The sequence below is a fragment of the Octodon degus genome, unplaced genomic scaffold (genome assembly GCF_000260255.1).
Source record: "Octodon degus isolate 3935 unplaced genomic scaffold, OctDeg1.0 scaffold00074, whole genome shotgun sequence".
In the NCBI taxonomy this organism is placed as follows: Eukaryota; Metazoa; Chordata; class Mammalia; order Rodentia; family Octodontidae; genus Octodon; species Octodon degus.
The window spans coordinates 7,206,568-7,222,098 of record NW_004524650.1 but is presented as its reverse complement, the minus strand read 5'-3'; the positions used below and the strand labels follow the sequence as shown (position 1 = coordinate 7,222,098).

At 41.6% G+C, this 15,531-nt stretch overlaps 1 protein-coding gene across 1 annotated transcript in view; it reads right to left on the bottom strand.

Moving 5' to 3' along the window:
• Bcar3 (BCAR3, NSP family adaptor protein) overlaps window positions 1-15,531 on the bottom strand; it is a 121,032-nt gene that overhangs the window by 99,450 nt on the left and 6,051 nt on the right. The window contains exon 2 of the mRNA XM_004635715.2: window positions 14,330-14,660. Coding sequence (XP_004635772.1) covers window positions 14,330-14,649 — 320 coding nt within the window. The 5' untranslated portion in view covers window positions 14,650-14,660. The remainder of the gene's footprint in view (window positions 1-14,329; window positions 14,661-15,531) is intronic.

Below are 15,531 nucleotides of genomic sequence, written 5' to 3'. Positions count from 1 at the left end.
GGTCTCACTATGGAGTCTAGCAGGCTGGCCTCAAACTCAAGACAGTATTTCTGCCTTCACCTCCTGAGTTCTGGGATTACAGGTGTGCTCCCCTACTCCTGACTCTCTCCTTTTATATTTTATTAGATAACATCCTTGGTTCTAGGATCTTATTCATTTTAGCAGCCTTGTCTCCTAACTTGCCAACCAATTCAAACTATTTGGAATTCCTGGCATCAACAGGCCAGGTATCCTCATAATCTCTTACCATTTGCATCCACCTTTTCTGGACACTCCTTTCCAAACTGTTAGCACTCCTTTCCCAGGAATTGTAAAACTTTGTGAAAGCAAACAATTGTAATCCAATGGGATACATGTTTTCTGCCTAGCTCTCTTAATGGATTCTAAGAACAAGGAACTGTGTCCATATTCTGTTTACCTTCACATCTCCCCGCAGGGTGTTCAGTGTTGGTTTGACTGAATGAATGTGTGTATGTGTGTGTGTGTGTGTGTGTGTGTGTGTGTGTGTGATGTGTGTGTGCCCTCCACTGTGCAGAAGACTTAGATTCCAATTCTCCTCCAGCACACTCCACAGGTTGACGAAGGGAAGAATAATGTTGGAGGCAGAGGGGAAGCAACAGTGTTGCTCCTGGCCAGATGGGCCTTCTCACCTATCCCAGCCTACAATAGAACTGCAATGGTAGTTTTCAGTCCTTGTTGCTGTGACCAAAAGCTAAGGGAAACACAATTTAGAGGAGGTTTCAGTGATGGCTAGCTGGTTCCACTGCTGTGGGCAAAACACCACAGGAGGGAGGGCGCAATGGAGCAGAGGTGCTCCCTTCATAACAGTCAGCAAGCAGAGAGGAAAGGAATCAGGGAGGAAGGGGTCAGGAACTAAAATTAGTCCTTAAGGTAACACCTATCACCCTCTGTCTGGATGTCCCCCCAAAGCCTCATGAGGCCGTGGGGGCACAGGATTTTCAGAGGAGGCTGAATCTAGAGTTTGTTACTGGTTCACTGTCTGGTGCTGGGCTTGGCTGTGTGAGTGCTACAGGTAGCCGGTACATGATATAAAGGAGGAAAAGAGGCTTGCTCCTCCTGTTTGCTCTTGTTGCTTTTGCTGTCTTCTGCCACCAAGAATAACTGCCTCTCTGATTATGAACTGAAACCTCTATAAACTGTGAGCTAAATAAAACTTTTCCTCCTTTAACTTTGGGTGTTGGGTATTTTGTCTCAACAATGAGAGAAAGTAACTAAGACTTTCTTCGACTAGGCCCTGTTTCCTAGGTTCCCTTTACCTCCCATGGCCACCATCAGAATGTGAGCTCATCAGTGAATTAATCCACAATGAAGTTAGAGCCCTCATGGGTCAAACACCTTTCAAAAGCCCCACTTCTGAACACATAGGACTTGTGGAAGATAAAACACCATGACAGATGGCCTCAGACGGAACTCCCTCAGCAACATATCATCACTGCTGACAGGGCACTGCCTGGCTCCTCAGAGCCCTGGGATGCTTTGCAAGTGATGCTGATAGGCTGGCCACTCATGCTGAAAATGAATCTCTCTGGGCGTGTTTGAAATGCCAGGGAGGGCATTAGGCAGGCACCCGGGCAAAAGGACAGGGCTTATCACAGGGCCATTTCTATCTGTTTACTGAAAAAATGAGAAGAAATAGATTCTTAAAATATGGTTTGCCTCATCACTGGAGTAATGACATCTTGGGGAAAATGTCAGCTAGTGTGTGCTCAAATTAACAGGTTATAGGAAGTCAGGCCCTTACTTTATTTACAGATCCTGGGATCCTCATTAAGGTTCTAAAAGCGTTACTTCCCTGTAGGCTGGGGCATACTGTTTGAATTTGCCTGTGCTAATTTAAAAGGCACATGGCTTTAAACACAGGGCTATAACACTTTTAGAAGTGCAACTTGTGAAAATATTTTTGTTTCATTACCTTGTAAATGAAAAGAGATTCATTACTGACTGTCTCCCAATATATTAATTGATCTTACTTGTTAAGGTATGCTTCACTAGCAGGTGGCAGGATTAAGGCTGAGTTTTTTAAATTCTTTTCCCAGAGCCAACATGTGGCACGAGAATTAGCCTTATTAGTTACTAACATATAAGAACGTTGAGGATATTCCTTGATGACTCGACAATCTCTGTATAATGCCGACTTATTCTGAAGTTGCACTTATCCAAATCCCAGAATATTTTTTTTACATGTGATTGTTAATCAAACCACATATTTTCACTTTTTAATGAATGTTTTTGGGTTTCAATGCAAGTTTTTGTCTCTTTCTGTAAAAACTGATCAAATTAGCTTTTGTGCATTGGGCTGGAGGTATAGCTCAGGCCCTGGGTTCAAACCTTAGCACTGCAAAAAATAAATGAAATGTTAAATAAGGAAGTGATACATTTTGAATAAAATAATTTAAAATTTTAAAATAAATTATTAAAATAAAATAATTTAATTTTAATTTATGTATTTGGTACAGGGTCTCACAACACAGCTCAGACTTGTAGTGATCCTCCTGTTTTCAGCCTCCCCAGTGCTGGAATTACAAGTATGTGCCACCACGTCCCACACTCGGTGGCCAGTTCATTGCGCCAGGGGCAGGGCTGGCACAGCATGTGGTAACAGGAATCAAACCCTGGTTCCAGTGTTTGCCTATACAGGCACTTAGTCCACTGAGCTATCTCACCAGCCCTAAAATAATAAATTAGGATAAGAATTAAAAAAAATTGATGTGTTGTTTCAAAACACCAAGATCCTTCTTTGTACCTCATGTCTATCATTTTGGCATATTACTTATTTGTCCAAGATGCACATCATCTACCCATGTGATCTTTATGCCAATCTTACTGCCTAAATGATTTTTAAAATTGACTAGAACAGGACTAGTATGCTTCATGTGCTATCACCAAGCTTGCATCTCTCTCCCCTCAAAGACATTACCAATAATCAACATTTGCATACAGTACATGCTTTTTCAACATTTCTCTACACGTCCAAACAAGTAATCCCAGGGAGAAATGTTTGTTTGATATGATTTGGTCTTGGGAAAGCCCTGATAGCTCCTAATGGTAGCTGTTTCTTTTGCCAAGTACTCCAAAATCATTGTCCTAACAATCCTTTCTAGCATATTTCTTAGAATCAGTATCAAACTTACCATTTTTGTAGATATTTATCTCTCTACTTCCTTTTCAAAAAGTTTTTTAAAAAATGTATTCACCTGCATCTTTCCTATAGCTCTTTGTTAACCAATGTCCCCGAAGGTGATAGTGCTGGTTCAATAATCTCAGCCTCATGTTCCTTCAGTCTTCTTGGACTTTGGTACTGCACTGTACTTGGCTGTATTAGAGCCTCATGTCATGGCTTTATCTCTTTCATGCCAGCAATTCTTTAGTTTTTTTTTTTTTTTTTTTTTTTTTTTTTTTTTGCGGTACTGGGGGTTGAACTCAGGACCTTGTGCTTGTCAGGCAGGCCCTTATGCTGCCGAACTATATTCCTGGCTCCAATGTCAGAAACTTTTTCCTTCAATCTTTTCTACCCTTCCCAATAAGAAAAGTCATTTCTTACACAGAAAAATGCAAGCCAAACAGAAGCCTAGCAGTTTGGTTTTTCTCACATCCCCCTCTCTTTGGTCTTACTGTTCTAAACATAACTTCTGAAAGCCCTTTTTGTTACCCTTAGCATTTTCATCATCCTCTGTTCACTTTATCCTCTATTTCTTTTGCAGCACAGAGTTGCCCTCTAATACAGTCCAAGGTTGCATGACCTGATCTTTGCAGGGTCTAGGTCCAAGGTAGGAGAACACATAGGAAGTGGTGCACAGAGTAGGCAGGTCCTAAACCAAGACTCATCTAGAAAGTACCATCTATAATCACCAACTCCAGGAGAAAGAAGAGCATGACAGTGGAAAGTGGTTAAGGTCAGGGGTCAACAAGGACAAAATTACTTTTCCAACCAGAAGAATGAATACAAAGGGCTATGGTGGGCTGGGGAGATAGCTCAGCAGCGTAAGTGCCTGCCTGGCAAATGCAAGGTCCTGAGTTCAATTCCTGGTTAAAAAAAAAGGGGGGGGGTATCCTGTGGGTGTGAAGTTGGATGAATAGCAAAGAAGGACTGAATGGGTGCTGTTAAGGTCAGATGATTCAAAATAGACATCTTTTTCTCCCCGACTTCTGAACTCCTTAAATGGACATGTGATGAGTGTTCTATATACCAATGAATCAATCACCCCTGGCTCATCCTCTCACCCTGGGGGATCCTCTAAATAAGTGGGTTCAGGATGGATGTGGTCTTTGATGCACATCTTCAACAGAGGAACTATCCAGATGGTCATTAACCTCTTTATCCTTTGGAACTAAGTTCAGAATACTGTTTTCAGTTATTATCTTTCCCTGTTGGATCCTGGGGCCTTGGGATACGTATTTATCATATCTTTCTACTTAGGGAATCTTTCTTCTTATGGTCCACATAGCCTACAGAGAACACATTTCCCTACCTGGCAAGTAGAAATTCTAAGGCTTATTTACTTTTGAATCTACTGCTCCTTTTTCTTGCAGAGCAAATTTTCACTTTCTCTGAGTCAGGTTCTATCTCATCTGAAAATACAGCAATGTTCATGAACACAGTAAAAACAGAAACTCTACTGACTTTTCCCTAACAGTGCTAAACAGCACCATTTAAATATTTTGCACATAACACTATGGTGAGTCTTCAAAGGAATGCAGAGCTGATACAGAGTGGTACTGGTAGATAAAATGACCCTGGCACAGGTTAACCTGAGCTCAGCAGAACTCCAGTGGCAACATTAAGCTAAATCTTAACTCAGCATCAGTCAAACCAAACAGAGTAAGAACAAGAAAAGCCAAATCAAAGCTGGCAATTCTCTTGGCAGCAACAGCTGGTCTGGCATCAGGGAACCATCAGGTTCAAGCAGTCTAAGCTCAAACACAGCACTTTTGATAAAAGCTTAGGCTCAGTTTGGCTGGTATCTCTCTGCTTTTCCCCTGTTCCCCGCAGCTATCCACTCACTCCCAGTCTTCCCCACATACTTCTAAAAGACAGTGTTTGTGAAGGTTTCTTCCAATTAGTTTAAAGGCAGAATAAAAGCACGACAGTTTGATATACTATCCGTGAGGCCTCAAAGAGCAAGTGGCTCAGGCAGCCAGATGTAGAGACACCTGTCCTTGACCTGCCTTCCACAGAAAGCTCCTGATCGCAATAAGACCACCAACCTAACCTTTGGAAAGGAAAAAGTCCCTTCAGAGAAAACCCTGACAGCTCGCTGCGGGTCCAGGCATCTCTTCATCTGCAATGCAGTCAGAGACCATCGGAACCCACCAAAGAAGTATAATCCTCATGCTGCTGACCTAGGCCCACAGGGAGGGTGGTCTGGGGATATGTCTGCTTATCCAAATTTAAAAGAATTTTTTTTTAAATCAATGAATGGAAAAATATGCTTTGTTTCCTGACAAGCTCAAAAGATGAGATTTTTCCTACTGAGTTTTGTCTTTAAAAACCAACAAGAACAAAAACTTCCTTCAAAAGCCAACCCTGCCCAGGTCTTGCCTCATTTCTCTGCTCCCAAACTCTCAGTCTCCTTTCTAATCCTACAATGCACCCAGATGAGAATTTTCAGAGCTTTCACCCTTCCCTTTATCCAAGTCTTTCCCTCTGCAACACATCTTCTTTCATCATTTTAATATCATTTCTGTGCAGTCTCCTAATCAATTCTTCTCTCGTCTTTGTTTTGGGAGACAGAGTTGTATTAAGTTGCCCAGGCTGAGTTTAAACTTGCAGTCTTCCTGGCTCAGTCCCCAGTGTGCTACCATAATAGCTTAGACTCCTCACATTTTACCTTGAGGACCTGTTCTCTCTCTCTCTCTCTCTCTCTCTCTCTCTCTCTCTCTCTCTCTGTCTCTGTCTCTGTCTCTGTCTCTGTCTCTGTCTCTCACGTGCACACGTGCGCTTGCTCCAAGCTCATGATACAAACCCAGTTAAGGACTCTGCTGAGGCACACGTGTGTCTCAAACTGTGCATATCTTAAACAGAGGTCTGCATTCTCAGAGATCTACAATAAACCCTCCTCCAAGGAAAAGGAATCAGCCAAACTAATAAACCTTTGCTTCTTTCCCAATCTTCCCATCTCAGTAAATGGACCCAACTGACCCATACCCAGCTGCCCGAGCCAGGCTTGACTGTTCTTCTCCCTCTTGCAAAATGTATCTGGAGTTCTTATTTCCCCTGTCATCACCAGGGAACAGGCTCCCACCTGTTCCCTGTGCTTTACAACCAACCACCTTTCGGTCCCTCCTGACCCTTTCCCCACTCAGTCCTCCACAGAGAGATGAAGTGATCTTCTAAAATGCCAAACTGATCATGCAATCTCTCAATGACAACCTTCGAAATGTTTCCATTTGTCTGACAGAGAAAATCCAAACTCCTTACCCAGATCTAGACCAGTGCTGTCTACAAGAAATACAATGTAAGGTAATTTAAAATTTTCTAGTGATCAACTAAAAATGAGAAAAAAATAGGTGAAATTAATCTTAATAACTTATTTAATCACCATTTCAAAAATATCATTTCAACACACAGTAACATAAAATTATTAACAAAATATCTTATATTCCTTTTATATATCTTCAGAAGTCTCCTCCCCCAATCTGAGTATGTCAGGACCCTCTGATACTATCTGCCTCACATCTCCTCACTTTTTAGTTACATAAGGACAAGGGCCACATCTATTTCATTCTCCCCTAGGTACGTAGTACCCAGCACAATGTCTGGCACAAAACAGGCTTCCTAAAGATGCATCACAGAATGAACAGAAAAGACAGTGACATTCAGTACAAGAACGAACAGGCGGGGCTTGGGCTAGCACTATGAAAACAGGCAGGCTCTGCTTTGTAAATAATATAAAGGCACCCTGATATTTAGGACCCTGTGTGGTTGTTGCTGAGTGTTGGCCAAAATGTACTATGGTAGTACAGACCCAGATAAAGGGATTCCAGCCAGACTCCTTCAATATGTGGGAAACTTTCTCCCAGGGAAGACACAGGCATTGAACATGATCTCAGGTTACACAGGAGGATTAAGAGCCTCCCAGCTTCTGCTTTCTAGGAGGAAGGAAGGAGGAAACCAGTCTGAGCCCCTCCTCCACGCTAGCTTCTGTGCTAGGAACCTCCGCATGTGCTTACACAAAAATACCTTGATTCATGAATGCTTCTTTTGGAAACAATTTGGTTCACAAACAAAAGTGATGCAGAATTTTACTTTTGGTTGCAAACTCTGCATCAGGTGACAAACATGGTCATAGCCATTTTTCCCACACAAACACAAGCACAAACATCTTCCCCAAAACTGTAAAACCAATTAAGTTCATAAACCAAGGCACTGCTGCACTTGCTTTTTTGAGCCACCTTCTGAGGTTGTGGCAATTCAGAAAGGCGAAATAACGACCAGAGCCACAAAGCTATGTCTTTCAAATCAGCTTGAGATCCCTAGCAGCTTTCTTTGATAGCCATAGCTATATCAACATCCCAGAAAGCCCCTGATGACCTGCAGGATCAGGCAGTCCAGCAGAGTTGAGCAGCTGAGGAGTAAACTGCTAGAGACCAGGTGGGAGCTAAGAGCAAACTCTCTGCTCTTAAGACTCCTGCCCACTTCGACTCCCAGAAAGTGAAGCAGGCTGAGTGTGAAGGTCAAAGTGTGGGCATACAGTAGAAGCAGTGATCAGCTGATTTTCACAGCACTTCTTGGGTGGGGGATATTTTCACTCCCACTTTATAGTTTAGAATTTTCCCAGGTCATAGACCTAAAAGAAGTGACAAAAAAGGGACCTGAACTGGGACCTCTAGATTATTTGTCTCATGGATTTGGGTTTTTTTTTCTCCTTTTTGCAAAAATCATTCTAATTTTGGCACATTTTCATGTATATCTGGAACTATACATGGTTGAAGCTGCATAAACTCCAGGGTAACTATGGAGGGTTTCTCAGATCTCTATAACTTACAAATAAAGACATGATTCTTCAAACAAGAGCACATGTGCTTGTTTGCAAAGAGAGGCCTGGACATTTTGCCTCCAATCCTATAGCAAATCTCTTGGGGACAGACCAGGTAGTGACCATCACAAACAGCAGAGTGGTTGTGACCCGAGGATGTTTTGGCCAAGTGACGCAGGATAGTTTGGCCACTCATTCCAACACCGGGGATAATCTCCTTTCAATTAGCAATAGCAACTAGGATCTCTCTGTCCTGTACATTCTGGCTAGACTGAGTTTCCCAATCCACACATGGGAAGAACATGGGTAATTAATGTGTAACTGCATAGCACTTTCTGTTTATGCTATTCTTTAACATATACTGGGGGTGTGAACAAATCAAAAGACTTAAATCTGACTTTTCCAGAATAACATGTGGGAGGCCTGAAGAAGCATGAGTTAAAGCAGGTCTCTCAGGGGAGGGGAAGACATGTTCAGCAACTCCACTCAACAAGGACAGCATTGTACAATTTGCTGGTCATTCTCCTCACTGTGGTGTGCAGTTTTGTTTTTTTTTTAAATCCTTTGGTTTGCCTCAGAAGAACAGCTGAGAATGCACAGATCCCAGCTTTTCATTCAAAGCATCCTTGTCAGTAGAGGATTTAGGGCTACCACCAGGCAGCGGTGGACCTGCAAGCATTTCTTCCGTTCTGCACTCCTACATTCACAGGGGCTGCACTCACCTCTGACCAGCTGCTCCTGGCCTCAGTACACCAGAGGCCACCAGAGCAGGACACACACCCTTCCTCAGAATTCACTAACTCACCCACAACAGCTGCATCCAATCATTTCTAAATGTCAGTAAAATTCAACTTTAATTAAAAAAAAAAAATCCAACTCATGGACCGCTACTTTCTAAAGACATTCTTGAACTCAGAGCTATTAAAAAACCATTGACACCTTGCTAATTCAGTCAATACACCTCCTGTTAAATAAGATCTATTAATCTGCTAAACAGATATTTTAAAACCCTAAACAATTTTCCCTCTGTGCATCAAAAGCTTCCAATTTGCAGACAGCAGACATGACCACATCTAAATAAACTACAGATGTTTACATGTGGACCTTCATATTGTAGACTCTTGTGATTAACTGTGAGTGAAAGACTAGTTTATTTGCATGTCTAGGGCAACATCTTGCTTTGTTAAGTAGAAAGCAGTAGCTATAGCATCGAGTGATTCTGAAGAGAAATAACACAAACAATTTTTTCAGAAGATGGCTTTGATACAGGCCAGAGTTAGATCTTTAAATCGGTGTTGTAGAGAACAGTCTGCACAGATTCTGTGCCTTACATTTAGCTTAATGTTTAAAGATCTGACACACTATGTTACTTACTGCCTGGGAAAGTGCACTGGATGTTCACTAGGAATAATCCTGCAGACTTCCTGGCCACTGTCAGTTCTAACACTTGCGACGAGTCAGTCAGCTCTCCTCATGTAAACTAATGAGACAGCACATTGTCCCGCCACATGCTCCCACAACACAAGAGGCAGAAGAAATTAGGCCCTTGCAGCTGTTCCCAGGAATGCATGCCTCCACATACCCACAGGCAGGAAAAGGACCCGAATATCCTCCAAGTGCAGATCTCTCTGCTATCCCAGCAACACGGACATCCCGGCAACACAGACATCCTGGTAACATAGACATCCCGAAAGGAACCGGTCTCCTCTAGCCCAAGGAAGATTCTAGATCCAAACTCAAGTTCATCCTTGAAAATAAATGCATCAAAAGGATAGCAGCCAAACAACACTAATGTTAAGAGGAAATCCTGTCTGCAGGCCTCTCAAGAACTCTGGCTCTGCTTTCAGAACAAAGGCTCCTTCTGTGACATCAAGCAGCAGGTTTAAGAGCTCCCTGGCTTCTGGCTTTGGCCAACTTTCAAAACCACAAGTACATCAAGGGCAGCCAAGACAACAAGAAAGCCAAGAGGTACAGTCTCTGAAAGAGAAGATCAACTCCCCCTCCAGGCTTGCCTTCTGCCTGGCTCCCTAGAGGGGTGTCAGAGGGGGTGTCTAAGGCCCTTGACTCAGACAGGAGACTGACCATATCCACACAGGAAGAGGTCAAGTGTGCTCATAGCTTACACCACCTTTCTAGGGAGGCTGGCTGAGGAGCAGTGTTTGAGGACAGCCCTATAGTACTTCCTGGGTTCTTATCCTAGTGCAGTCATTCAGCAAGGTATGATCTTGGGCACTTCAACAGCCCTGAACCTATTTTCTTAGCGGTAGATGAGATTGTGATAATGACAATGGTGACTGTCATGATGAAATTTTCTAGGTCTCTTATACAAATTTACCACATCCTGTAAGATATTTTAAAACTATACAATAGAAACGGTATTAATTCCAGAGGATATGACACGTGTGGATGTGATGCTTAATAATGAAAATAGGTTAAACAGGAGACTTCCTCTGTTTTGCCTTGGGCCTCCCAAAAAGGGTGGATGTTCATTCATATTCAATTACAATAAAGGTGACTTTTTAACAATAAGTTAAACATATTTGATGGGAAAATAGCAAGCTTGCAACAAATTAGCACCCAGGAGTTCTGCCTTATCTCTTAACAGATGCCTGGACTAGACTAAACCATATATATATATATATATATCTTTTTTCCTATACTTGCTTATCTATGATAAAGCTTAATTTATAAATCAAACACAGTGAAAGATTACCAATGATAACTAATAATAAAATAGAACCAAGACAACAATATGCTATAGATCTTAGCAACCTCAACATATTTATCTCTTTCTTTTTCTTTTTTCTTTTTCTTTTTTTTTTTTTTTTGAGTGGAAATTTTCACTTTTTTACTTAAAAACTAAAATGGTTTTTCTTGGACATATCCAAATTGCTGGTATGATTTCTCTCGCACTTAGGGGCCATGATTACCTAGAGCAAGGGTTACTTCAACATAAATACAACCATACCACGACAGACAAGATGGTGGCCAAGTGACTTACCAGGTGGGGAGCATATGCAGTAGGGGTATGCTGCTTGGGAAAGGGATGATTTGCATTCTAAGTACAATGGAACAGAAGATACCATTTCTTTATGCTACTCAGAATAGTATACAATTTAAAACTTATGAATTCTTATTTATGTCTGGAACTTTCCATTTAATATTTTTGGATGGTGGTTGACAGTACCTAACTGAAACCTTAGCAAGTGAACTTGGATGGGGGGGCTCATAAAACAAGGAGCTTCTTCTCTGAATGGTTCTTTTCTGAATGCAGGTGGGGTACGCATGAGACAAAGGGTTAGGCTTCCAAGGTGACCCCATTATTATCATGACAGTACCAAAAGATGAAGGTTTTTAGGCTTGAAATCTGTGAACTGAAATTAACCCTGAATTCACTATTAAAACAAAAAAGTCACATGATCTGGAGTTTAGTGGGTATATGGTGCTTCCCCAGTATCTTGCTGTAAAAGCTACTTACAGGTGTTCTATTTCTCATTATAGTTCTGTTTGGAACCTTAAGCAAAACTTCCCTCTCCAGAGCCCTGAATTCTTATTCATGCTGTTTGCTATGTTTATATCATGGCTTGTTAAAAAAGGAGATGAGGTAGTTTATAATTTTACTAGGAACATTTTTTAAAAATAAGATATAAAGTACTTTGAACTCTTTAAAAATCAGGAGGGCCCCAGGGGATTTTTTAAAAAAATGTTATATAAAGAAAATAAAAAGAAAAAGAAAATAAATATATTAAGAAGACTAAGGGAGTAAGGCTTTACAGTTCTTTGACGCACAACCCCCAGCCTTCTCACTCAGTATAATTTTTGAAGAATGTGCATTTGTTACTTCCTGAGTTCATCTTAAACAGTAAGATACTTTATGTTGAGGGGAAAAAAAGATGTGAATTTGGACTAATGTACCTCTGAATCATAAGCAAACCCTTACCCAGTAGTGCTTGCTCAGGCTTTCATAACCTGGACTTCAAACTCAGGACTTGCCCACCCTCTGATAAGATCTCTTACAGAGATCTGACCTGTGTCCAAGGCACTTTTCAAGTCAGAAGCTTTGAACTCCTGGCAGGCTAGCAGCTTGACATTGCGTGTTTATGAAGAACTTCCTTAAGACAGAATGGTGACTCCATTACCACCTCCTCCCAGCCACCCCCTCTGCTGAGCTCCCCCTTCTTGAGAAGCTGGCACCTAGCCAGACCTTGGAGCTTTGAGGAGTGAATTTGCAACCTGTCTGTGTCTTATACGTGGTAGATACCTAGCTCAATGAAGGGTTTAAACTAATAAATAAAAGTTGGTAAGTTGTAGGTGGGCTGTAGTAAGCCAGGGGACAGTTAGCTCTAATTCAACTTCATCACATGACATTCATGATTAGTTTTGGCAGGCGAATGCTGTCTTTGCTGCTCCCACCTTTCACATCTTTGCCCAGGAAGTACCGACGATAGGATACCAATATAACTGAACACAGGTACACCCTCTGTACTTACCATTTCTATCAGCAGGCTACCTGTTATCTCTCTGAGCTGGGATGTGGCCCATTTAGATTTTGCAGAGTAGGTCCAGGGCCTCTGGACCCTTAAAATACTCTGGGGAACCTTATGATCTGGTGTCAGTAACATTTAAGAGTTCTTTAATGCTTTCTACAGATAATCTAACCTCCACTTGTTTTCTTTTTGCACTAATACAATTATAAACTAAAACTAATTTGGGACCCTTGACTGCCTAATCCTCTACTAACATCTCTACTATTCTATACCATTTTCTTGTCAGCTTGCTATCTTCAGCCACGGGTCACACCAGCTTCTGTTTGGGAGTTTTCATCCATCTTGAACTTCTTCCCACCTCTAACTATTTGTATTTGACTTCTCTGTGCCTAGAACAGCCTGTAAGGATCATGACTACTTTTTTTTTTTTTTTTTTAAATACAAAGTCTTGCTACACAGCTTGGACTCATAGCAATCCTCATGTTTCAGCTTCCCCAGTGCTGGGATTACAGGCAAGTGCCGCCACGCCCTGTTCCATGCCTAGCACCACATGTGGGTCTGAGGATCAAACTTGGGACCGCACGCTCGCCAGCAGCTAGTTATGCTGCCAAGCTAGCTCCCTGGCCCTGGCTGCCAAAACTATGCAAGTTTGTTTTAAATTATTATCTCCTTGGAGACCTGTTCATTTAATAAAAAACAAAGGCTCTATACCTGATGAATCTCCAGAAGATCAATCTATTTTCCTGTTGCATTTAATATAATTGGCTGTTGGTTTTTAAGACATATTTATTATTTAGATCCCTCACTGGAATGAATATAAGTTCCAGAAGCTATTACTTCAGATGGACCATTACACCCTGTTAGTTCACACATTTCCTCTTGTAACAGGACAACAACAGAGTACTGCAATGATTTAGCTGCTAGAAGTCTTCAAAGCAGTATCATTTTAGGTACACAGAATGGGCAGAATTTTCTTGGTGAAACCCTGAACCTATAAAATTAATATATTCTAATTAACCTAGGTACTCAATATATATTGAACCAAAAAAATAAGCTAAGATCTAAGTGGCTTTTTGTGCTAAAAGATTGGACAAAAAGAGATAACAAGAAACCACCGAATTCTTTACAGCCAGATCACAAGTCACTGATCTTAAACAGGAAGAAGAGTACATGGTTTCCAAACTAGCTTTAACAGGCAGAAACCAATAATTGCCAGGCCTTTACAACCCAAGCAAAGCAGCATGAGTGACTATAAGGCTTATTTACCCAGACTCCCAGACCAGGAAAAATCAAGCATAGTCTGAACCTGACCATATGATACATCCACACAAAATTTTAGCTCAGTATACTGACAACTATATACAAGGAGACATAGGTCCTAATTTAGAAACATCCTCATCATTGTAAAACTGAGTGGATATAGTTTAGAAATTGTTGCTATAACTTTTCTTTAAATTCAGCTTTCTTTTAAGAAATTTAATAATACTGGCAGTTGGATTTTAAGATACTTTCAAATATTAGATGATAACAAGGAATTGTGTGTTTTGGAGGCATTGTGCTTTTACATAGTAATTAAATACTTTTGAAATAAAAGCACTCATCTTTGAAAGATGCATACAAAGATATTGATAGATAAATTTATCCCTAAGTGAGATTTGCTTAGGCATATTACCAGCTGGACAGTGAGTGGAAAAACAGACAAAACAGGACTGGCCAGGAGGTGGTACTGTTGAAGTGGGGTGCTGGTGCCATGGGAGGTAACTGACCTATTCACTCAGCATTATCTAATGTCTGACATTGCTCCTGAAAAAAACCATCTTCACTCATGAAATCAGGAGAACTCACCTGAAGGTGAAGGCTTCACCTTTCCAGTCTTGTAGGGAAAGGTTTTCCTGGACGGTGTCCTGGGTCAGAGGTGAGCTCTGCCGTGGGGATTTGGAGTGGGGGAGGGTGCCAAGATGACTGATGCTATCACAGGACCTGATGGGAGGAGGGCCTTTTTTCTTCCGTGGAAGGGTGCCATGTATAGACACGTCCTGATAGGCATCTGTGCGATGCTCAGCGAGAGGGGACTTGCTGCTCAGAAGGTCCATGGATGAGGCCAGAGGGAACTGGTGATTCACTGACATGTTTCTGGGAAAGCTTGCAAATTTTCCTGCAGCCATGATTTTCAACTGTAAGGGAGAAAAGAGTGAAGAATAAAGCCTAGATACTCACAAGAACTGGCTTCCTACCTACAAAAGGAATGCAAATATGCCACACAACAAAAGAAAATATTCACAAAGCATCAAAAGCAGGCAAACAACATTTCATAGTGGCATTAGTGGAGTCTGATAGGAATGGGATGCTTAGTTATCTCCCTTTTTAGGGTCCTCCAGAGAAATCTCCTTGGACTGGCAACAAAATCAAAAGGGCAAACGTATCTCAGACTTTTTAGAGGCATATGAACCATTTTACTCTTTCAGACAACTGAAAGAGATAGAAAAAGACAATCCCCTCTGAAAAAATTGTAAGGAAAGACTCAATACTGCAGCAATAAATATTAGAGAAAATGTTGCACATTGTTAGATAATTGGTGTACCTATTTCCACCACACTATAAATGATAAGAATAGGTGGAGATTATGGAATTTTTGAGCTGCTAGAATGTCTTCAGTGCCAGACCCCAGGTGGGCTGCCCAGAGTGATGATGCAGAATTTTCCAGGCAAAGACCTGATGCTTATAAGTAAATCAATGTACTCTAATTAATGAAGACAGCCTAGCATTAGGGGTCAGGAGTTGGGCCATTCTTCCATACATCCTGGGCTCAGCTGCAGGGACAGCTGTTTGAATAGTGACTCCATGTGACTGCCCCCTGGAGGGGTCAGGAACCTGCCTGCCACCAGCAGAGTTAAGCAATACCCACGGGTTCCTGTAAAATGAGAATAAAAAGGGAAGAGAAATAAGAAAGGCAGAGGGAAATGGGGCAGAGGGAGCATGAAAAGGGAGGAAAGAGGCACATGGGGTTGCAGGAGTGGCTCCAATACTTATTGGCAGTGTGACCACTG